Raw genomic sequence first — 26,703 nt, 5'->3', positions numbered from 1 at the left:
GAAATGTCTTTTCACATGCGTTTTTGATTGACAGTCAACAATCACAAACACAGTTTTTCCAGGATTCAGAGAGAGAGAAAAAAATTACTCCACATCGGTGATGATCTGGTGTGTGTGTGTGGGGGGGGGGGGGGGGGGGGGGCACCAGGAAATATCCAAGTTGCATTTCTGCAAGAAAGGAGTCAACAGCTCTGCCAAAGTACCAAGACGCTGTGCTGGGACCTTTGGTACAGCCCCTGAACAACACCTTGTTACACAGGCGGCAGTGAATCTTCAATTTTGTGCAGGGGCTGAGTCCAACAAGACTTGGCCCCTGCACAAAATTTTTTTATAATTTCTATAGGCCAGTTATTCATTCCACGTAATAATTCATTGGTGTCATTATGGTTTTTTGTGGTAGGATCTCTACTAAAAAAACTAAAATCAATGCACCCACTAACTCCTAGATTGTATGGCCTTCCAAAAATTCATAAAGAAGGTATACCGTTACGTCCAATAGTTGATGGAATCTATTCTCCTACTTACCAACTGTCCAAGTATCTTGCAAAGATTTTACAACAACACATTCACGTTTCGGATACTTATATTAAAAACTCAAAACATTTTATAGATAAAATAAAAAACATCCCTATTTTTGAAGAGGATATACTAGCAAGCCTGGACAATACATCTCTGTTTACTAACATTCCAGTGGTTGAAATCATCAACATCTTAGACAACTTGTTCCCAAGAAACATCACTACTTTGTTCAATCACTGTTTGACTTCTATTTTATTTGGCAAAAAACATTCTACAAACAACTCACTGGATTAGCTATGGATAGCCCCCTCTCACCTCCTTGTGCTGACTTATTCACGGAAGATCTAGAGAAAAAATCTTAACCCAGATCATTCCAAAACTGAAAATTTGGTACAGATATGTAGATGACATCTTTATCATTTGGGATCATACGAAAGAAGAACTAATGAATTACCTCAACCAAATCAATAGTTTCCACAATACCATCAAATTCACATTAGAAATGGAAAAAGATAAAAAAACTGCCATTCCTTGATATTTTAAGGAAGAAACAAACCAATAATAGTATCAACCTATCTGTATACAGAAAACCTACAAATACTGGACGTTACCTCCATTTCAATTCAGCTCATCACATAGCTCAGAAACTTAGCATTATCCATAGTCTCAAGAAAAGAACTATACAGTATACGACAGACAAAGATGACCTACTAACGGAATTAACTACAATATCCAGAGAACTTTCTCTAAATGGTTACCCAAAAAGACACTATAACAAGATTCTCTTTACAGATATACCACATCGACAATGTGGTGACATCCAATACATCAGTACAATTACGATTCCTTTTGTCAGCAACCTTTCCAAAAAATTAGCTAATCTTTTAAAACCACATAAGATCAGAGTGGCATTCAAACCATTCAACACTATTCGGAAATTTTTAAGATCACCGAAAGATCCTCACCCATTCTACAAGTACTCTGGAGTATATAATATACCTTGCTCATGTGGTATTAGTTACGTACGTCAGACCTCTAGGAATCTTTGAAACGAGAAAGAAAGAACACATAGGATATGTCAGAAATAACAGACAAGACATTTCAGGCCTTTCATGCCACTTTGCCTCTATTAACCATCACATTGAGTGGAATAAGAGCCTTATGCCATACATAGAAGATAGCTACCATTCAAGAACCTTTAAAGAAGCAGCTACAGTAGCCCGTAAAACTGAAAACCTAAACAAGAATCAATGTCTAATTTTACCAGAAATTTGGAAAACTTTTATCAGATCATTAAACAAAGAAATTAACTTTCACAACAATTACGTCATGAGCCATAACGAATAAATCACGTTAACGAGACACGCACATTGTCACGCCCAATACCAATTTTTTGTATGATTTAGAACCATCAGTTATAACCTAGTCTTTATGTTGGAGGTTTAATGGATTTTTTACAACACTCAAAAAGAATTAAAATAGAATTTAATACTTCCTATATTTCTTCCTAGTCACTAGGACATCTACGGGGATTACAAAGACAATTAATGTAACATGCACACAAAAACTTACAATACTAAGCCCAACCACGTGGGTGACACTAAAGTCCTATCTAGGTGGAGCGCCCTCTAAGGGCAGTTGTAGGTGGCCTGGAATGTAAGGTGGGACCTCTGGTGATGACTGTTTCCCAAATCTTCGGAAGCTTAATGCAACCGTATTTGTTAAGATTTGGTTGGTTTTTGAGAGCTGCTGCTGCTTCTAAGAAAAGTCTCTCTTTCTTGAATTTGCTGTGGTGGAGCATGGTGGTTTTCTTCCATGATACTCTGAGGGTATCATGGAAGGAAAAGAGATCTAAGATGTCAAATTGACATCTTAGATCTCTTTTCCTTTGTCATCAACTCTGGGTATTTCGCTTGGAATAACAAAATCTACAAGCAGATAGAGGGAACCGCCATGGGCTCCCCCCTCTCACCCCCCTTGCCAATTTCTATATGGAAGATTTCGAAAAACGAGCCATAGACTCAGCCCCACTCAAACCTTCTATCTGGCTAAGATATGTAGATGATGTGTTCTCTATTTGGCCTCATGGCCCAGACACGTTAGATTCCTTCCTTGGTCATCTCAATAGCCTACATCCAAGAATCCAGTTTACTATGGAAAAGGAAAAGAACAATTGTTTACCCTTCCTAGACACCTTAGTCACGCGCCTGCCTAATGATACACTTGCCTTCACTGTATACAGAAAACCCACACACACAGGCAGATACATTCACAAACTCTCCCACCACCACCCCTCACAACAATATGACATCATTAAAACCCTTACCAAGAGAGCCCACAATCTTTGTTCCAGTGGAACCGCCCTCACTACTGAGCTTAACCACATACACAGAACTTTCCTCTCCAATGGCTACAGCGAACACAGCATCAAAAAAATAATCAATTCCTCCCCCATTCCCCGTCCCTCTCGTCAACAAGAGTTTAAAAATGCCATCACCATACCCTACATCCGTGGCACTTCGGAAAAAATAGCCAAGATACTTAAAAAGTATAACCTACACACAGCATATAAGCCCTACCGCAAACTGGCTACCCTTATCCGTTCTATGAAAGATCAGCTCCCTCCTCTCTCTCTGCCTGGAGTTTACAAAGTACCCTGTTCCTGTAAGCTTGCGTACTTTGGACAGACAGGCAGATCAGCATCCATCCGCCTAGAGGAACACAAGTCGTACATCGTTAAACACAACTATGGCCATTCAGGCTTGGCTGACCATGTTTTGGACACCACCCACAGAGTATCATGGAAGAAAACCACCATGCTCCACCACAGCAAATTCAAGAAAGAGAGACTTTTCTTAGAAGCAGCAGCAGCTCTCAAAAACCAACCAAATCTTAACAAATACGGTTGCATTAAGCTTCCGAAGATTTGGGAAACAGTCATCACCAGAGGTCCCACCTTACATTCCAGGCCACCTACAACTGCCCTTAGAGGGCGCTCCACCTAGATAGGACTTTAGTGTCACCCACGTGGTTGGGCTTAGTATTGTAAGTTTTTGTGTGCATGTTACATTAATTGTCTTTGTAATCCCCGTAGATGTCCTAGTGACTAGGAAGAAATATAGGAAGTATTAAATTCTATTTTAATTCTTTTTGAGTGTTGTAAAAAATCCATTAAACCTCCAACATAATGTCCTCACAGCACTTAAGCCTCTACACAAGAATTATAACCTAGTCTGTAACCTTCATTTTAGCTAACTAGTTTGTATTCCCTGAGGATGCCAATAGAAAAATTGGCAAAACATGTAGGACAATAAAATAAAGCTATTTGACAAAGATTATATAAAAAAAGTGTAATAGTCTTATGAATAATTGTCAAGAAAAAATTCAACATACAGTCACTGACAGCCTTGATGGCATCCTCGTTTGAAGAAAATTTTTTCCCACCAAGCCAAATTTTTAAGTTTGGGAACAAGAAGTCACAGGATTAAGTCCAACGAATATGGTGGATGTGGAACTAATTCAAACCTCAATTCACACAATTTTGCCATTGTGTGGGACGGTGCAATGTCTTGATGAAAGAGCACTTTTTTATGCACAAATCTTGGCTGTTGTTTTCTTCAGTTCTTTTAAATGGTCCAACAATGACACATAATAGACTCCTGTTATTGTCTTATATATATCCTTTTCCAAATAGGATATCATGATAATTCCTTGGGAATCCCAAAAAACAGTGGCCTTCACCCTCCCAGCTGACAAAACAGTCTTTGCTTTTTTCGGTGCTCTTTTGCCAGGCATTGTTCACTGTTTTGACTGCTGCTCGGACTCAGGTGTGTAGTGGTGGATCCAAGTTACGTCTACAGTCACAAATCAATGCAAAAATCCTGCGAATTGCAATTAAACATAGCCAAACACCTAGACCATGTAAAATACAAATTAAAAAAACTTTAAAAAATACAAAAAAATCCTGTCTGCCAAAGATATAATGTCTTATATGTTTATAATCTTTCATTGGTAAGATTCAGATAAAAAACTACCCAAAAAAAGTGGAAATACACCTCTTCATTCATAATAGTATAAAAAACCTTTTCCATACCATGTTTTAAAACTGGGACAACACAGTTCTGCCCATAGCATTTGCCAGGCTACCACAAGATTCAGGCTCTACCACCTGAAGAAAACAGATTCAGACTCCCAACCAGAAATTACCATTTCCCATCAAATCCAGCTTGTGCAACTGCAATGATTGCTAACAATTAGTTCTTGTTATCACATTCAAAATCATTAATTACCTCCACAGACCATTTTAGTTCAAACCATTTATGGTGCTCGCTAACATCTATCATATCCAATTAAAACATCCTGTTAGAGCACATGATGCCCTAATGGGATGTTACCAATACTTTTGGTAACAATATATATCTTCAAAAGTTTTTAAACCTACAAGTTTCACAATTCTACAAAAAACAAGTTTCCAAATCAAGCAACATTCACAAATTAAAATTTGCTTGCTCTGCAATACTGCAAGCTGCGTCTCATTCACCACAAGTGTGTGTAAGGTGTTAATTTAAAATCTAACGGTATATTATTGAATAAGCAATTAGCAACATGGTATTTAACATGCACATAAAACAAATTCTGAAAACATAGTAACTGCTGCAGTTTGTTTCTTGATATTACAAGCATACACTTTACACAAAGTATTTTTGTTTACAAGAATGACTGCAAACAAACATACTCCATTATAAATGTTAATTCTATGGATGTATTTCCTGAAGTAAACCCAAGGCTGGGGTTAGAGAGAGAGAGAGAGAGAGACTCTGGTAACTATTCATACATCTGTTGGCACAGGAATACCAGCCTGGTTGGTCCATGTGAATATCAGTTTTGCTCCTGAGCAAACAGGTCAAGGGTTCAAATCCCATTGCAACAGATGCTTGTGTTAAATTGTGAATGAAACTATGTTGTGTAATTTATTTTTTTTCATTCACATTTAACATTGCTTATTACATATTAATCATGATTTGTATAAAAATTATTTATTATTCCTTAATTAAGGATTACTATTTAATTATTTATTCTAAACTTAACCTACTATTAATTTATTAGGCAATAATATGTGTAGAATTTATAATAACTAAAATATATATATGATGTAACGAAAAGTATTATTATAAATAATTGTATACGTAATGAAAGAGCTGATTATGTAGCTCAAATATTCTGTTTATTCTTATTTGTGAAATTTTAATGTTATGTAATCAGTTATGTAAGAGTAGAGCGTTGTATTACATTAGCGAAATGTTTGCGTTCATGCGTTGTCATAGAGACGCATGAAATAAACAAGCACGAGTCGAAGAGTGCGTGACCTTGGAACCAGAAAGGAGAAAGGGAGGCAATAAGAATTTTATAGAAGGAAAAGAAAAGAGTTTTGCGGAGCCTGAAGGAAGGTACGATACAAGCAAAGAAGTGAAAGAAAGATTATAAATTCTTTAGGGCAGAAATTCAAGAGCATAGTATTTAGAAGTGAGCAAAAAAAACGCAGTGAATCTTATACTCAGCTGCAAGTGAAATCAGCTGTGGTTATAGAGGAAAATTGATGTCGTAATCGGATAAATAAAGAACTGGACATTCAATGGGAAATTCTGATTAGTTCCAGTTAATCTTGGATTACGTCTTAATTCTGTGTTGCCCTGAGAAGAATATAATGAACTTAACTTGTTGTAAAAAAGTAAACAAGGAAGGATATCAGTACCTTATTGCTGTTTTTTTAAGAGTAGTGAAGCGCGATTAACAGTAGTTCAGTTAAAGCGTTGGAGAATTTTATTTAATGTGTTCCGCTAGCTCAAATAAGTTAATTCATAAGTGTGCTCGCAATAAATTGAAGCGTTGAAGATTGTATCTGGTAAGAGTAGTCATACATGTTTATTTATTCTAACATTAACTATAGCGTATCTTCGAAGTTCAAGGTCCGAAATAAGATTGCTTGGAATAATGTCTACCTTGATTAGTGCTTCCTGTGAATTTAAACATTAAGTACAGCTGATAGATATGTGGAGACTGATTAAATAAGAAGTTTCGTTTTATTAAATTGAATTAAGAAAGCTTATGATTTTGAAGCTGTGAATTGTATGTAAAAGTTTAGAACATTGAATTGGCATGAGTGACTTAGCAAGATGTATTAAGTTAATTGTATTGTTTCATCTTAAAGCACAATTCTTGTATTTGTTATATATATCATATATTAAATGTTTTATTTTGTTAATCTAAATATTGTGTTTGCCTGAATTTCCTTTTATTGCACCGTTCATAAATATTCGAATCTTGCAGGAACCCCAAGTGGAATAGTAAATAATTCGGCCTAAATAAATGAGGAGACTGCTAACTTAATTAAGAATTGATCCTACTATTTTATATAGACTAATCTAAAAATAGGGTGGCACAGTATGATTATAAATTTCTCTACTTTTGGATCGGTGATCAATTTGCGATTAGTTGTTATATTGATAAGAGTGACTTAAACAAAGATGGCAGATTTAGAACATAACATGAAAATAGAACGTCACGACACTTGCAATGCCTTTAAGTGCTAGATGAATTTCGCCTGGTGCGAGACTTCTATTCTGCTTATTAGAGATCTGAAATGGCTTGCAGTTCCATATTTCATCTAGAGAGGGTTCTTCAGATTAAAGTCCTCCAGTTGAAGACGATGATCAGAAAAAGGACAAAGCATTGCAAATGCAATTTTTGTGCATCTCAGATCACAAATGGTATGACCTCAGATTGCTCATTACATGTAGTAGGTACGTGTCATTAGCTTTTATGAAGACCTTCATGCTACATTTGAAGAGGAAGCTGTTCAGCATAATCTTCTAATCAAAAACAGAATACTAGCAATGTTCCAGTAGTATCTCTACTGGAAATACCATTATAGCATTCCACTCAGATTTCTTCTGGTATACATCTGTCTTAATAGAATCCAGTAGTCCTGCATTACAGACTATGTTTCAAAGAGCAGAGAAACTTGTTCTAACACTTCAAGATATCAAACATTCTGAAAATACAAAGTAAAAATATTTCCAAAGCTGGTCCCAACTTAGTGATAAATGCTTTTGATTAAGTAATAAAGCTTACAAACTTTGCCAGCCAGAGTGGCCAAGCAGTTAGCATATCTGCTCACCAACCAAGAGGTTTTGGATTTTAATCCCAAAAGTGCATGGATGTTTGTGATCATCTTTAGGCAGGAGATGAATTTCAAAGTACACAAAATGTGTCTCACAGTGTGAGAACACTGCACTAACTGGAAGCCTGAAGAAGCTTGAAAAAGTTATGTTCAATCTGTAAAGAATAGTTTCTGGACTGTGTAAAAAAAATAAATTAAATAAAATAAAAAAATTTTAAATATAGAAAATTAAAAATGGTGGGAAAGAAATTGCTAGACCACCCACAGGACTATAGGTTTATAAAAACTTTTCAGAAGAACCATAAAAAACTTACCAGAGATTCATAAAACAATATTTTGTTGTCAGGATGCTGGTCAAAGCTGTATAACTGAGAAGAGAGCTCCACATAGCCTTTAAAGGAATGCAGAGAACCGACCAGGGCTTCTGACCTAATGTCCAATCCTCACCTTCTCGTGGTGCACCCTGTTGGGTATCTACCTGGATACTGAAAGAACGAGGATGGGCAATTTGGGATTTAGCCAACCAAATTGTATTCTTATTGGCTTAAACCAATATACAAAATGATGGTACAACATGACAAAATTTCATGCTGGTTGGGGCGTTGCCCGGTTACACAAGCCCCTCATCCAGATCATTTTCCATCAATCATGAAAAACATGCCTTCTGTCATTTATTTAGTTTTCATCATTCTCTTTAGAACTATTGAGGCCAAAAAGGTCAAATCAAACTGGTCTAGATAACCCTTCCTATAATGTATTGCAATACATGTCTGAAAGGAAGTGTACTGTGTATTATGGGATACTAAGACAATAGCTAGCCTCTACATACAGTAAGCTAATCATAAAGATGACTTTCATGCAAACTGTTGCTGCTCAAAATTTTGGGTAAAAGATAAAAACAAGAATATAATTTGCCCAGTACAGTTTACTTTCTGCCCATAAGAAAACACTGTTAACTATAATGCTAATGATTTTGTACATTTCAGTGCTCTCCAGGCTCAGGAGTAAATGTACAGACCATCTTAGTTTTTGTATATACCTTATTTATAAATGCCATAGGTCACTGATATATATACTTTGGGTACAATTCCTAAGCCACATTATACAAAATATGGCCATAACACTGATTTGAGTTTGCGACTCCTGCCTTTAAAAGTCTAGGAAAATTGTCATTTTGCTATGAATTATTATTGTTTTCAATGACCTAATAAATGATGAGATTAATATTCTTGTATTAATTTCATTACTAAACAAAAATTCAAAGATAACTATAACTGTGATGACAGAGTGGCGAGTTTCAAGAAAAGTGATGGTCTATGAGCAAGTTAAACATCTTTATCTGTTACTTTGCCAATTTTGCTTAAATACAAGATTTCTTATGAAGTGACATTTCTAGGGCAAGTGTTTAACAGTGATCTACTCTACTTGTTCATATCCTGAATGTGGTGGTATAGAAACTTGAAACACAGCAGTCAATGCTTCCAATGTAGTTTAAAGATTAAAAAATATCAATAGTACAATGAACCATGCTGTGTTTCTAACAGGTTAAACAAATAACATTTTTATATAAGGAAACCTGCTTTCTTTATATAAAATTCATCACTAAAAACACATGTACTAACCACAGTAATATTTACGAATTAAATAGTCAATACTGTGGTTAGTATGTGTGTTTTTAGTGAAACAAAACACATTAAGCAAGCTTCAACAACACAAAAAAGTGATTCTGCTTTTATCAACACATTCACATTGCATTTCATGTTGTACTAGTGCAACATAAGACATGATACACAGCCTGGCACGAACATGTTAATTAAATCTGCAGGTATTTAAAGATCCAGCAAAAATAATTAAAAAATACTTGCATTTTAAAATAAGATACTCAAGTTTTAAAATTGATTAATCAAAAGGCAACATTAACAAACTACATGATAAAAAACAAGGAAACATATCCTTATACCATACCTCTCTTAAATAGGCTATTAGCTCTTGCTCTTCACGAGCCTTATCTAACTCTCTTCTCATGGTGAAATTAAGGTTTACTGACTGCCCTTTAGATGTGGCTAAAAGAGAATTATTTCAACATCTGAAAAGTAAGGCTTATTACTAGCAATGAGTGTTTCATATAAAGTAACTCATTTTAAAATTTATTTATTGAAATTTTAATAATCAATAAAGTCTTATTGAGTTTGCAAATAAGATCAAATAACAATATAAAAATTTATTATGTTTTTAGGATTATAAAAATTAGCTAATAAGCATAGATGCTGCAAATTTCTTTATAAATATAGCTAGAGGAGAAACTGCTTCAAAATCTTTTTCCTCTGGGCACCATGCGACTTTTCAAACATTGTATAGGTGTAACACAATGCTGTGGGGGGGGGGGGGTCCACCTCTATCTGCTTCTAGCAAAATTATTCATGAAGTCATTCGAAAAGACATCCCTTAAAAAGAATCAAAAACCAAAATATGGTTGCATTAAATGGATATTTTCATCTGGCAAGTTCAATGGAACAACTAGAAGAATTTGCAATTTACCTGAACAACCCACACCCATGCATAAATTTCACTCTCGAACTGGAAAACAGCAGAATTATCTTTTGATATAATCATGGAGGTCTCTGAAGAGAAAACTAACTGTATGTAGAAAGCCTAATACTGAAAGATACATTCATGCCATCTCTTATCACTACTTCTCACAAAAGATATGAATAATTAAAACACTAAAGGGACAGCACATACATACATCATAAAACACAAATCTGGATTAGCATATTATATAGCTGATGGTCTTCCTATAGTTTGGTGGAAAACAGAAATACCATATATGAACCACAACCAGTTTGTTAGAAAATTCAAGGCGGCTTTTGGATATGCTATTCAGACCTATTTAATGTAATAAAAATCAAGACAATGATTTCACCATGATTTCACAAATGATTTCACCAATTGGTGTAAGACAAATCTTACACCAATTCTGGTCATCATTCAAAATCTCTTTCTCTCAGACAGAGAGAGATGTGATGCACATTGTTTTGAAACAATAGTTCTAGTTAAGTATGTATGCCATTCACAGTCATTTTTAAAACCTTTTTATCAATCACTGATTAGATTCCTGTTTTAACTGTGATACAATAAAGGCAACTTGTCAGTCATTTAACATCTAAAAAAATCTCCTGAAAAAAGTGTACAAAAAAGGTACGCAAAACTAACAGAGAAGAAGTGTGATACTAATAGTTTTTTTGTTTTTTTTTTATCTCAGAATTATATTTAAGACCAAGACAAGACATACAGAAAACATGTAGAAAAATTGATCCAGAATTTGATCATGAAAATGACAGAGAACACTTAGCACTCTGTTTGCTGTACATGAGTAGGACCTTCCATATACCTAAGTAAGTTTTAGAGAATCAGTGAAAACTTTAAAAGAACAAGATAACTGGCATTCATAACATCTTTCAGAAAAATCATACCAAAAGTGTTCATGACCTGTTTGAAAGAACACGTGCATATTTTGATTGGTAACAACCATTCAAATGAAAATCATACATGGACATGGTAATTTTGCATGTCTTTTCCAACAGCTTGACTGTGTTCTTTATATGTCTGTAATATGAACTAGAAATTTCTAGCCACATCTCATGTGAATTACTGTATACAAAATTATTTACTGACAGATTATTATAATTTAAAAAAAAAAAAAAAAAAAAATTCCTCAGCAAATTCCATAATAAAGTCATTTACTATGGAATCAATAACAAATCAATGTAGTTTTACCACTAGATCAATTTATAATCTATGATGTGCATAACTCTTGGTCTGTATAATGAGTTAATCCCTTGTCTCATCAGCTATGAAAACCATGATAGCCATGAGCTCTTGATATACAATATATTCCCAAAAATATTGGAACATCCCCCCACACACACACACAAAAAAAACCATCATCATGCGTATCAAGGATTTAGGCCCCTAGCATGGCCTGTTCCGGCCTTAGAAGTCATCGCTGAATCGTTTAAGAGGACGTCCTGGTTTTCTTTTTCCTAATGGCTTGTACTTTAAGGCTTGTTTTGGTTCTGTTTTCATTCTTTGAACGTGTTCCATCCATTTATGTTTATATATTTTAATTTTTTCTATTACTGGTTCTTGGTTTAATTCTTTCATAATATCTTCGTTTCTTTTGTGATCAAATAGGGTATACTTTGCAGTTTTTCTCATAAACTTCATTTCTGCTGTTGTTTGTCTTTGTTTTATTGTCCAGATTTCGCTTCCATACATTAAGACTGGTAGGGCTAATGTATTGTATACTTTTAGCCTGGTTTGTTTTTGAACTAAGTTTGGTTTAAATATAGAGTTTAATTACACCTGTTATTTTTAAATATTTTGCAATTTTTACGTTTATATCGTTTTCATAAAATAATAAATAAATAAATAAATAAATATTGAAGTATTGCCTTTTTAATATGATGTAGATGAAGATTATGATCTTTGGCCTGTATTGTGGCTTTCAGATTGATAAACTATACACTTCTGACAAGTTTTACTGAAAGTTAGCCTCCACTCATCGTGGGATGGTTTGCTTCTAGAGACAAGTACTTCTGCACTTTTTTTTTTTTCCTGCTTATCTCACAAGCATGAAGGTGAGTTTAGATCAAGGTTCTGATGGCTGGCCCATTAGAAGTATGTAATTATACTCAAACCCAGGCATAGTGAGCTTTGCTGTGTGACAGGTGGAATTGTCTTGATGGAACAGGTATGGGCCCTTAACCTAAGATATGGAATTCAGGTCACTAAAACATGAAGTATACACTTCTCCAATCATGGCAGTAAAGATAAAACAAGAAGATCAATTCTATACCACTAGAACATTTCACTGTTATGCTTCCACAATAACATGGATATATAGTCCTGCTTGTGGAATATGCCAGATCCACATTCTTCCACTTGATGAAAAAATAGACTGCTGAAACAAGATTCAATATTTAAGAGTACACCCATTTCTGGCCTGGTTTTTGTGGTTTACCTACCACTGCAACCATCACTGAACATCAATTCTCATTATCAGAGATCTGTGGACAGAAGTTCACCCAAGGAAATTCAACTCCCTTCATGCTGTTAACTCACATATTCATGCAAGCTGTGCATGTGTGTGTGTGCGTGTGATTAGAATGCCTAATAGGTATATGCTTCAAACAGATTGTTTCTGTAAATATTTGTGGTTTTCTGGGACAAGATTCTCAATTAAATTTTAATTTTTGTATCATGTTCCATACACTCATGCTAGGAAAATATAGAATATCCGAAAACAGAGTTATACCCTAGCAGTTAATTAAGACATTCCTACAACTCTCCCTGTTCAAAGTCATTAAACTATTCTAAGTGCCATATCAGTTCAAAATGAACACAATGTAAAATCTTTATAGACAGAAATCTTAGAATAGATTCTTTCTATACCGATTTTACTTAGGAATTGAAATTAATTTAACATATTTGTGATTTTGGTTAATATTTAACTATTGATTTGCTGTACAACAACAACAACAACAAAAAAAAAAAAAAAAAAGTTTGAATGAATTGTAACAATAGATTGTTAAGACAAAGAAATATCCCAGACCAGGATTAAGAATAAGACCTAAGGCCATCGCGCACACACGAAGGTCAAGAATGTACAGGATTTCCCGCCTTTACGCAGCAACCTAAAAGGTGGGGGGGGGGACCTCTATGAATACCAAGGGGAATGAAATAGTAGCAGAATACAAGGTCGATTGAGCAGCATAAAAGGGGAGACATCGAGAGAGTCAGGAACACACTCAGAAGTCTGTTTTTTTCGGAGAAGGTCAGTCGTCATGAAGAGGGTTCAATTTGGAGAAGATCAGTCGTAGTTAGCTAGAAGACCACTTGGGAGGAGAGGTCATTTCGATGATCGTCGCTAGATAAGTTCGTTTTTGCCTAGCTTATGTTCTGGTTCGAGTATGTCCTGCCGATTCTAGGTCGAGGAATCCCGTTCCAGCCAGCAGACACCCGAAGATACTAGATTGGCCGTTTAAGCAATGAAGAAAGTGAGTTCCGGATTTCCAGCTGCGAAGGTTCCTGATGATCTCTACCTGTGGAAATGCCTTCGTCGATATCGGAAAAAGGTGCCCATGCATGTGTGCAATATCAAAAGAAAGAAAGTAATAATGATCTTGAGGATCTACTGATGTGGACTAGATGACTAAATACCAAGTAAGATCCATTATATGATTTAACTAGAGGCAGAAATTGTGGCAGAGATTGCTCTAGTTTTTTTTTTTTTTTTTTTTTTTTTTTTTTGTTGTTAGCATTACTTCAGGACTGAAGGCAATTAGCTAACCATTGAGAAATAACTTGCTTAGTTGCGTGAGATAAGATAGCACTGTTACAAAGTGAAAATTAATGTGCATAATGTTATTTATTGTCTAAGCTTGCCTGTGGTATAGTATGTGTAGGTCTTTTTTTTTTTTTTTTTTTTTGTTAGCATTACTTCAGGACTGAAGGCAATTAGCTAACCATTGAGAAATAACTTGCTTAGTTGCATGAGATAAGATAGCACTGTTACAAAGTGAAAATTAATGTGCATAATGTTATTTATTGTCTAAGCTTGCCTGTGGTATAGTATGTGTAGGTCTGTTATGTTGTATGACTTAAGCGTAAGCATAAATATTACCTTAGCCTGTTTACTTAAAGGAGGATTGCTGAACTAAATTGGATAATTTAAGGTCTAAGCTTATATTGCTGAGAAGCATAGAGCCGGGAAAAGGATTGCATGCTTAGTGTTAACTTTATTGTACTTTAATTAGCACGAATAAATTGTTTTGCTTGTCAAATAACTTGCCTGATTCCTATATACCAATGCACTTCTCATAAAAGACCGAACCTGTGTGACCTAGGGAGATAAGTAGCCACAACTGAAGAATAGAGTATTGCATTGCTGACATAGTGATAAGTGTGAGAGATATTAACATGCTTTGTTGAGTGTTTTTTTCTAATGGAAGGATATTTAAGTCTCATCTGTGAATTCTGATGGTGTAGTCGAAAAAAAAAAAAAAATTTTTTTTTTTTCAGAAATCAATATAGAAAAACGCTTGCTGTTTAGACAAAGGAATCGACTCGAACCAGAGGCAATTCTTAAGTTATAGAATTTCATGCACGTGATTATGCATAGTTACAACATTGAGAAAAGTGGAGGGTCTAATTGAAAGAAAGGATTAACTGTAGTAGACTAAGTCAAGTAATGGATTAAGAACAACGGTGTCATGACTATTAAGTAGATTAAGTTAAGTTAAGTAAATTAAATAAGCGAAAGAGATAAAATATTGAAGTATATATCAAAAGCAAGTTCAAAAGATACAAAATTGAAATAAAGATAAAGAATAAAAATACATTGCAATACTTTATATAAAAATTTACAAGAGTGTTTGCAAATGTCTCCTTCATACATGTATCTCCCAACAACCAGTATCTGCATTAGTTTCATGGCTTCTATTTGTATTAGGTGCAAACTATCTATTTGTATTAATTTTTTTTTACTATACAGAAGTATTTTGTAGGATGATAATGTAGCTAGCAATACAGCTTTAAGAAACATAATATCATCATCATCAAATTCCTGCCATGTACCCTTAAAGGGTGTACAGGATATGATAGTACTACATGAAAAATTTACATCATTACTAACTTCCTATCTACAATTTTCCTCCAAATCAGTCTGTTACTTGTCAAGACTCCAACATTATCAGATCTTATATTTCTATCGTCTAAGGCACTTTGTACAGTATCAATCCACCTATATCTTGGTCTTCCTCTGGAGACCCAGAGGAAACATATAAGCTTTGTTAAATAATGTTATTATAATGATTTATCATTTAATTTCTCTGTAAAGATTGTTTTTATACACCTAGTGTTTATTAATCACACAAGGGTTCAATTCTGATTGTTGCAATGACTTAACTTCCGGAATCCAAAAAATTATCGACTCTAAACCAAATAAAAAAAGCATATACATTTAATGAAACTAAAACGATATATACACTTTAAATGAAATTACATAACTACAAAAATAACTGGATCTAAGGGCTTCTAAAATAAATCTACACTTCAGAGATTTTCTTATCCAAAAATATTAAAATCATTCATTCTCTGACTCATTCTATTATTGGATTGCTTGACATATACTTAATCACAGTCTAGCATACCAAACATCTTGTTTTCACAAGGTGTTTAGTATTGCTGTTTTTATTTACATATGCCCAAGTATCAGAAATAAGGGAGATGAAATTGTTTCAGTGATCGAGTTTGTGTGTTATGATCCATCGAGTCGTTTCCGACTCCTGGCAACTCCATGAACATACGGATCTGTCTTTGACCATGTCTTTCAGAACCTCCAAGTGCACTCTAATTGCTTCTTTAACTCCATCCACCCATCTAATTCTTGGTCTTCCTCTTCTCCTGCTTCCATCAACTTTAAAAAGCATCACCATACTCCAGACTGTCATTTGCCCGCATAATATGTCCGAAGTATGACAATTTTTGCTTGATGATCATAGCTTCAAGGGAGCAATCTGGCTTTATTCAAATAATTGAGTTTATTTGCCTTAAAATCATTGGAAAAAATGAAACATGGTTAAATGAAGATGTTATCCTAACGGGAATAGAAATCGAAGGGTACAATGTGATAGGAAGAGAGATATTTAGTTGGAAATATCTCTTAGTGAACAAGGAAAAGGTGAACATTATGGGCAATTTTAATTATGCAGTATAGATTGGAATGAAGAGATAATATATGAAAATAAAGAAAGTGAATTTCTTGAGTTCTTGAGAGACAACTATCTCAGGCAGTAAGTAAAGGGCAGCGGGAGGTCCCAAAAGTGACCATATGGGGTGTGGCTAGCCATATGAAGCCATAAAATTTTGTAACACTTTGTGTAAATACAAAGCTGGTTAAAATGACAAGCTTAGGAGACAGGAAGACAAAACTACCAGCACTCTCAGTTCTGCATATACAGAATTTCTAGTTCCTGCATGGGGGGGGGGGGGGTTAAAGGGTCAAGGTTGGAGGGAGAAGACCCCCAGATAGCCTTTCGGAGGAAAGTGGCAAAATTAACAGGACTTCTCACTTGATGTCTAATCCTTACCACCTCGTGCTGCATCTTGCTGGGTATCTATGTGGATACTGAACAAATGAGGTTTGGCAGTAAATTTGGATGTAGCCAACCAAATCTATTCTTATTAGCTTAAACCATAACTCAAAATGATGGTACAACATGATGAAATTTCATGTCAGCTGGGACATTTCCCAGTTAAACAAGGCCCCTGTTGTTTTCGTCAGGTAACCAGAGCGAATAGCGAAATGTCAAATACTAGAACAAACCCAAACTCCAACTCAACATTAGCAGAGATCAAGATTGGCACCATCAACATAAGAAGAATCAATGGAACTAGAAGAAGAATTGAATAAGTACCAGATCAACATAATAGGTGTTACTGAAACAAAGAAGCCCAAAACAGGCAAGATCTTTTTAAGCAACAAATACAAGATGTTATATTCAGGAAATAACAATCAGGGAAAAAGGAGTAGCTCTAATATTTATGCTATTATACGAGGATAATCTTCCTGAATGGCAGCAATATCATGTAGAGTGATGCAGGCTACAGAATCAGAAACTGGATAATGAGACTTATTTGTGCTTATGGTTCTAATAAGGAAGAAGTGGCAAAATTTTTCGAGTCATTAGAGAAGGCAGATGACATAGCAAAAATGGAAAAGTTAGTCCTTGTTGGAGATCTAAAGAGCAGAACAGGAAATTATTATAAGACATCAGAATGTTTTGGGAAAATCTGCAGAAGAGCCAAGCTAATTATTATAGAATAACACATATGCCACAGTAAATAACTTTTACTATGTAAATATTTTGTCTTATGAGATATGACAAAAGAAATATTTACATAATAAAAATGTTATTTATTGTGGCATACATGTTATTCTATAGTTATGGATACTCTACAGCAGGGGTGGGGAACCTTTTTAGTATCAAGGGCAAAAATTGCTAATATAAAAACCTCCATGGGCAACTGGCAAATTTTAACTCATATATAGTGTATGTAGTGTGCAGTATATATCTCAATAAGTAAATGTGCAACATTCTCATCTGATATGGTATCTTTTAATTACAATCGTGTAGACATAAAAATCAAGCAAAGGCTATATTTCATTTATTTACAAAATGATATTTATTTTACTTTAACTGAGAACTTTATTAAAGCAATAATAGCATAATAAATATTTCATCAATGTTAATGAAGCTTACCTTTAATCTTAAACTTTTTAGTGAGAAGGTTGAAACTGCTTTTTTTGTGAAAGCTTAGAAATATTAGCCGCCCTTGATGAGACGGCTACTTGTAGTTCATTGACGAGATTTTCGTCAGCGAGTCTTATACGAAGGCAATTTTTTGCCAGAGTTAATTTTGAAAAAAATTGCTCGCATTGATAAGTAGTAGAAAACTGAGAAGCTATTTTTAAAGAATGGAATTTCTCAGAATCAATAGATTTGTAAAAGTCCAATATAGGCAGATTACTATATTTTGATCTCAAAGTGTTATCACACTGCAATTAATCAGCTCTAATTGCAAGGAATCGGGAGCTTCCTCAGGGCATATATCAAAAGCTGTTTAAAATATTTGTAACTCAATTTTTTGATTTTTTATATCTTCAAATCTCCTTTGAAATTGATTCAAAACACTTTGACACTCATCAATATACTCACTTGTTGAGTTTGGATTGTGTTCTCTTAATTTTGGAAAATGAGTAAAGCGGTTTTTTTTTCAGTTGGGTAAGAAATAATTGAAGCATTGATTCAAAGCTCTTGATATGAGTGGGCAAAGAGGTCATTGGGGCCTTGTAATTTCAAATTTAGATTATTTGAATGACTAGTTATGTCTACTAAAAATGCTAAATTACTTTGAAACTTTTCATCCTCCAATTCTTTAATGGGGACACCTTTAACGTCCAAGAAAATTTTCACTTCGTTTTTCAGTTCATAAAATTGCTTGGTCATTTGTGGTCTAATTAGCCACCTAACTTCACAATGGTACAACAAGTCCTCATATTCAGCTTCAAGATCTTGAAAAAATTCTTTGAATTCCCTGTTGTTCAGCCCTTTACTTTTTATCAAATAAATGGCCTTTGTTACTACATTCATGACACTGTTCATCTTGAGTGACTTTTCACATAGTTTTTCCATATGAATGAAGCAGTGATGCACAATTAAAGTATTTGGGTTCAATTGACGTTTCTTAAATTCATTCCTCATCAGAGCCACGAGCCCTTTTTGACGACGTACCATGGATGGAGCACCATCTGTAGCGAGACCACTCAGTTTTTCAAACGGTAAATCTAAATCCTTTAATGCTGAATTGACCATTTCAAATAAATCTTCATCTTTAGTTGTCCGGTTCATTGATTTTAAAGTAAGAAATTCTTCTCATATATTGAAATCTGTAGTTATTCCCCGTATAAATATAGCCATTTTTGCAGTATTTGACAGATCAGTAGTCTCATCGATGATTAAAATCAGATCAGGAATCTCATCTAATGAGTAAAACACAAATACTGCTGAATCTACTTTCAAAGAAGTTTGGATGTCATCAGCGATATCTTTAATATGGTCAGAAACAGTTCTTCTTGATAGGTTAATATTTTTAAACAAACTCTGTTTTTCTGGACATAAAATCTCGAAGACAGTAAGGATGCAATCTTTCACAAACTTGCCTTCATTATGGGTTTTAAGTTTTTTTAGCAATTTGCTCACACAACACATAACTAGCTTGAGTTACAGATGGTCTTTCCTGAATAAGCTTTTTAAAAAGAGATTGGCTTTTGATTATATTTTCTTTCAAACTCGCTATCTTGTCTAAACGTTCTGATTCTTTTAAATTTTCATATTTTTATGCTTACTCAAATAATGTCGTTCAAGATTATATTTTTTTGTAAACAGCAACATGTTTGTTACAAACAAGACAAATGCACCTGTCATTAATTTCAATAAAGAAGTATAGTTCTGTCCATTTTTCACAAAACAGAGCACATTCACCACTTCTTTTATGCTTTTCACTACAACGTGTCATTTAAAAAAATAAATTGAATAAAGTTGTCAACTGGTTAATTACAAGGCACTCTCAGTACTGCATGAGAAAAACAAAGTCAAAAGGCAATATGTTTTGACATGCAGGAAAATGTCATGGCGGTAATTGGGAAGCAACCAGTCAGAGAAAGTCTGAACTTTGCCCGCGAGAAATGCTCCCGATTTCTTTTTATTTTAATGGCTGGTCTCGATTTGATGGTTGCCAGACGTATGACAATCATATTTTATGTAATATAGTTATTTTTGATTTTGTATATTTAGTTATTTACATTTAAATAAATTTAATTATAATACATTTAAATTATTATAAAATTTTATTTACATGTACATAAGAGTACATCAGCAAAGGAGCGAATTGAAATAGACTCGCAGGCGAAATTTTGCCCGTGGGTGAGGGGTTGCCCATCCCCTCTACAGGTTTAACTATATAAGAACGTTAATAAAAATGGTAAGTACTTGCTAGATTTCTGTTCAAGACATGGACTAATTATACTAACATGCTCCGACATAAAAATCTGCACAAATTCACATGGAGAGAAGATGTAAAGAATAAGATAAGTCTCACTGACTATGTTATTCAGTCAATAGTGATGTTTTCTCAATGGTTCAGGGCACATAAGTATACAAAGGATTTGGAATAGGAAGTGATCACCATTTAGTATTGAGCAGAATAAAATCGAACTTCATATTGAAAAGTAGGGTGTATAACAAGATTTGAAAGAAATCAAAGTTGAACAGCTATTAGATGGAAACCATAGACTGAAATACACAGACATTATTAAAAAAAAAACTGAAAGAGTTTGAGAACAAGAACCAAACCTTGGAAATTCAGTGGCAAACCCTAAAGAACTTTGATTCAGCCAAAGAGGCATGTGGTGAGGTAATCTGCAAAGATAGAAAAATCAGAACTCCATGGTGGATTCAAGAAGTTAAAGAAGCAGTCAAGGAAAAGAAGCATATTGAAAGTTCCTAGAAAATAATGGGCACTTAAACATAATAGGAGAGGAAAGATTAGCCAAACAATTGTTCTTTGCCAGGATGGCAGGAAAAGGACAACAAAGAAAGACTGAGATGTAGGTGGATTGATACAGTAAAAAGTGCTTTAGAAGACAGATATGTAAGAGCTGATAATATTGGAATATTGACAGATAACAGGCTAATCTGGAAGAAAATTGTTGTTAGGAAGTCAGTAATGATGCAACTTTTCATGTGGAATTATAAGTTCCTTTACATCCCCTGAAAAAATATGTCAGGAATTTGATTATGAGTTCCTGCAAGTTGGCTTACTATGGACAGACAGGAAGATCAGAAACACTAATACTTCCAGATCCCAGTTTACATTTTACATCCTAGGCCACCAACAGGTGTCCATTGAGGGTGTCCCACCTAGGTAGGACTGTAGTCTTTCATCCATATGTTTCAGTTAGTTTTGTACTGCCTTGTGTGTGTTACAAGTCTCATTTTTTTTACTCCCTAGCAATGTCTCTGTAACTGAGATGAAATATTGGAAGCATTAAATACTATTTTTAATCTTTTCCTAGTGCTATTTCACTCCATTAAATTTTTATTGAGAGTTATATTACCCATATACAAGAAGTCGAAACATTGACTACTGGGTGTGGCTCCCACTGATGAGACCTCAATAAAGGTCGAAACCAGTCTGGGTGGTGACCCTTCCATAATGCATAGAATTATACATGTCTGTAAGGGTGTGTGTGTGTACATTGCATTAATGGGATACTAAGGCAATTTATTTGTAGTCATTAACCTTTATATACAAGTAGCCTAAGTCATCAAGTGACAAACCAAGACTATAATTTCTTGGCATCTTTAATTTATGGGATAGCAGTAGTTTTGTTGTAGTCTAGCATATTTGGGAGGGGAGGAGATTTGAGGTAGTGCAGCAATCAGTCTTTTTCTATTTTTTTTTGGGGGGGGGGGGGATTATAGCCATTGACTAAAAACTGTGACAAAGGTAAGCAAATTTAATGTTAGCATCATTATCCACACAGCTCTGACTGTAAGATAGTGTGTTTAGGATACCACATTGATGAACCAGATGATGGTGTGAGTATGTAGGTTTTTTATAAATAAAAAAAAAAAAGATAATGAACCATTTGGAAGGCATGTGACTAGTGTATCTAAGAAGGGCAGATAGCTATTAGATTTCCTTTTTCCATTGTGAAGTGGATTTTAGGGTGTTGTCTATTTAAGTGTACTAAAAATATGCCTAATATGTTTGGACCGGGTAGCCAAACAGAAAACACATCAACAATTTGCAGCCAGACCCACTGGTTTGATAGTGGCTATGTTCAAATGTTTAGTTCTATGTAGAAATTGGGCAAAAGGAGGGTTGGGGACCCCATGATTGCCCTATCTAGCTGTTTGTATATTTTCCCTTTCCATGTGAAATAACCAGCATGTACTGTAAATCTGAATAATTCAAATATGCCTGGCAGGTAGTGAGTGTGCCTGACAAATCAAGAGTATCAGTTAATGGTACATTAGTGAACAGTAAAGTAATATCAAAACTAATCATATGTCTGAACTTTTAACATTATGGTTTTTAATATATATATATTTTTAGGTGATTTTTTTTTTTTTTTTTTACAAATTAGGAAAAATTACCTGTGAGGGGGGAGTCTAGTAATTTAGCCAAATGTTTAGTAAGTTTGTCTTCTTCTACACGTTATTCCCGCTTCCTATGCAGGGTCCACGTGTTACTTAGATGCGACTTCTTATTAGTACTACTCCCAACCGACCTGTCGCCTGGCCTGCCACTGGGGGGGGGGGGGGGGGGTATTTTTTTTGACTGTAGAGGCGTATGTTCACGGGGCCGGTTTGCGGGGTGAAAAACGCCAGATAAACTGGCAGAAAAAAAACCCTACTGACCGCGCCCAAGACCAGCTAACTTGGCTATGCCTGAGGAAGATCCTCAAATTCCTCACGTCTACAACGGGAATCGAACCTGGGACACTCCTTCCCCAGGCATATGGTTGCGAAGCGCAAAGCCACTAGGCTAACCGCGCGGTCTAGTAAGTTTGTAAGAATGCTTATATACTATCAACAATTGGTTGCAGGAGTGTATCTTGTTTGTGAATTTATTGTGCTCTATACACACATAAGAATAAAGTCATTAAATTACTGAAGAAAATCACTTCCTAACCTAAAGAAACTGTCAAGTCTCTTTAGGCTAGGAAGTTCCTTCAAACTCAAGTTTTTTCAAGTAAAGCCACCCAAGAATATACAGAGCACCAAAAATTCAAAAGATACATCCCTATGCCCAATTATTGATAGTATAAGAATTCTTACATATAAACTTGCTAAACATTTGGCTAAATTGCTAGCATTCCTCATAAGCAATTTTTACTCATTTGTAAAAAAAATTCTGTTCACCTAAAAATATATTACAAACCATAATTTTAAAAATTCAGACGCAATTATTAGTTCTGATATTGCTTTACTTCACTATTCACTAATGTACCATTAACTGAGACTCTTGATTTGTTAAAGTTACACTTCTCAGATATATTTTAATTATTCAAATTTACAGTACATGCTGGCTATTTCACACAGAAAGGGAAAATATACAACCAACTAGATGGGATAGCCATGGGCTCCCCATCTCCCCCCTTTGGCCAATTTCTACATAAAACACAGAATCAAGCACTCAAACAGAACTACTCTTAAACCAGCATTTCACAGCCAGTGGTCTGGCTGTGAAATGCTGATGATGTGTTTGCTATTTGGCTACATGATCCAAACACATTAAGTACATTTTTAGTGTGACTTGTCTATTATAATCCTAGGTCTCAAAAAAAGTTTTAATCATTTTCATATTATAAATGTAAACACACATACATACATAGTTTAGTGCATTTTTTTTTTTTTTTTTTTTTTTTTTTTTTACATTTTTAGTGTGCTTAAATACATTTCTATTAGCTCTGTGCCCTTTCTAGATACACTAGCCACATGCCTTCCAAGTGGTTCATCTTTTCTATTTATTCAATCGTCTCAAGACTCACACCATCATCTGGCTCATTTTTATTTTATTTTAATAAACAAAATAAACAGATATCAATATGGTATTGATATATATCCTAAACACACTATCTCACAGAGCCAGAGCTATCTGTTCTAATGATAATGCTATTACCATTGAACTTGCCTACCTTTGTCACTTTTTAGCCAATGGCTATAATCCCCAAGTGCTGCACTACTTCAAATCCTCTCCCTTAGCTGATACAATGGACTAAAGCAAAACTGTTACTATCCCATACATTCAGTGACATCTAAAAAGATAACCAGAATGCTTAATAAATATTAGCTCTTCACCCCATTTAAACTATATATCAAATTAGCAACCCACATCCATTCACCTAAAATCAAACTGTCCTCCTTTATCACATCCAGGAGTATATGAAATGCCCTGTAGTTGAGACTTGGCTTACTATAGACAGGAAGATCTGCTGACATCCATCTTTGAGAACATAAAAATACATTTGCCACCATCTTTATGGCAAATTGGGACTAGCAGACCATGCCTTGGATAGTCCTTCACATAGGATCAGATGGAAGAAAACAAAACTGCTACATCATTACAAGTCAGAGAGACTGCTTTTAGAATCAGCAACAACTTTAAAACATTCCCCAAACCTCAACAAGTATGGCTGCATCAGTTTACTAAAAATCTGTGAGACACTCATTTTAAGATCAAATTAACACTTGTTAATCTGTCTCTTTAGGCTCAAGGGCTCAGTTTAGCGAGTACAGGAATGGAGAATGCAAGGTACTTGATGATGAACCATGCCTTACTTCACATAATATACATCTATTATATTATCTGTAGACTGGCACTTACCTTTTTTTTTTTTTTTATTTTAAATTCCTTCCCTCCAATGCTAGTAAAGTAATCGAGGGCTAGAGGTATTTAGTTAAAATAAAAAAGTAAGATAAAAGATAAAAAAACTCAAACCCTTCGGTTCTCACTCCGTCCAGATATATTGTTTACCTAAAATCCACAAAACTAATTCCCCCCCCACACACACACCAAGACCTACTACAGTAGATGACACAGATGCTCCATACTACAAATTGTCAAAACAGCTGGCAAACTCTTACCCCTCCCTCACTGGACTTGCCACATCCTGTATAAAAAAACCTTGAAAATTTAACTTTAAATAATACAGATATATTGGTAAGCTTTGACATCACTGTTTACCAATATTCCCTTAAATGACACCTTAACACTCTAAAAAAACGTTTTTGCTTCTGAGATCTTAGATCCCTTTTCCTTTGCCATTAATTCAGGTTATTTTTCTGGAAAAACAAAATTTGCAAACAGAGGGAAGTGCCAAGGGTCTCCACCCCCACCAATTTTTACATGAAAAATTTTGAAAAATGAGCATAGACTCAGCCCCTCTCTATTTGGCCTAATGGCCCAGACATACTCCTTCCTCAGTCACCTCAATGTCTACATCCACAAATCCAGTTTACGATGATAAAAGAAAATAACATTAGTTTACCCTTCCTAGACACTTTAGTAACACATCTTCCAAATGGTAACCTCTCCTACGCTGTATATAGAAAACTCACTCACGCAGACAGATACATTCACAAACTTTCCCACAACCACCCTTCAACAATATGGAATCATTAAAGCTAACCAATAGAGCATATAACAGTGATTCCAGTGGAAGCTCTTTTAACTGAACTCAACCATATACAACAACACCTTCCTATTCAATGGCTACAGTAATTAGAGAATTTAAAAAAATAATAATAATCAGTTCCTCACCTATTCATCGACCATCCCTTCAGAAGGTTTCAGAAATTCCATCGCCAACCCCTATGTCCGTGGCACATTGGAAAAAATTGTCAGGTCTTTAAAAAAAGTAAAACCTCTACACAGCTTTTAAGCTCCACTGGAAACTTAACACACCTCTGTTCTACCAAAGATCAACCCTTTCTCTCTCAGTGCCTGGAGTATATAAAGTACCCTGCTCAAAGAAATATGCAAAACCACAGCCAAAGGAACCAGTTCGACAAATAAATGGCATGAATATCAATCATGTTAAATATGCAGATGTTATTCTTGCAGAATCTAGAGTACAATTGAAAAGACAAAAATTTTAAATGAAGAGAGCAAAACTAAAATAATGAAAATAGGAAGAGATGAGGAAAAAATTTTAATGAACTTTGAAAATCACATACTTGAACAAGTAAAGCAATTTACACATGACAGTCATTTTTCAAATTTGACAACACAAATAGTAAAATACAGACCTAATAAAGGATCATCTAATTATGAATAAATTAATATGGATTAACATGGAAAAAATAAATATGGATTTTCTGTATTTCTTTCAATCAGAAAGAAATACAGAAAATCAGAGCATTCAAAATGAAATGCTTAAGAAAAATAAATAAGACTCACTGGTCAGAACACAAAACAGATGAGCAAGTCAAACATGAATTAAACTATAGAGAAGATATCATAGCTATAATTCTTAACCAGCAATTAAGATGGTTACAGTTTTTGAAAAAAAATCAGTTATCAAGCTTCAGAGAGATGACATATAGCCAGAGATTGAGCCAGGTGGCAAGATTTGTTCATAGGGACTCAACCCATCATCTGACAGATGAGAAAGAAGAAGAAACTCTTTATCCAACAATAAATGGCACGAATTAGGACTTTAGCTCTTTAAGTTGTCCATCATCACAATTTTAAAAACTGTTACCTATACTGACTAATTGTTTCTGTTTATGTACTGACAGTTTGTGTGTTCTGAAGATGATGGCTTTAACACTAGTGAAATATCAGCAAAAAAACAGTTAAATAAACTA

General features: G+C 34.7%; 1 protein-coding gene across 5 annotated transcripts in view; it reads right to left on the bottom strand.

Annotated features, from left to right (window-relative positions):
• Window positions 1–26,703, bottom strand: part of Lrch (Leucine-rich-repeats and calponin homology domain protein) — a 454,905-nt gene that overhangs the window by 143,168 nt on the left and 285,034 nt on the right. For all 5 annotated transcript variants that reach the window (XM_090411096.1, XM_090411095.1, XM_090411098.1 and 2 more), the window contains one exon: window positions 9,665–9,762. In XM_090411096.1, the coding sequence (XP_090267222.1) occupies window positions 9,665–9,762 (98 nt within the window). The remainder of the gene's footprint in view (window positions 1–9,664; window positions 9,763–26,703) is intronic.

The sequence above is a fragment of the Typopeltis vanoorti genome, chromosome 21, assembly GCF_054136105.1.
Source record: "Typopeltis vanoorti isolate ZY-2024b chromosome 21, IOZ_Tvanoo_1.0, whole genome shotgun sequence".
Classification (NCBI taxonomy): domain Eukaryota; kingdom Metazoa; phylum Arthropoda; class Arachnida; order Uropygi; family Thelyphonidae; genus Typopeltis; species Typopeltis vanoorti.
The sequence above is the reverse complement of the archived record's forward strand: the minus strand, read 5'-3'. Positions and strand labels throughout refer to the sequence as shown.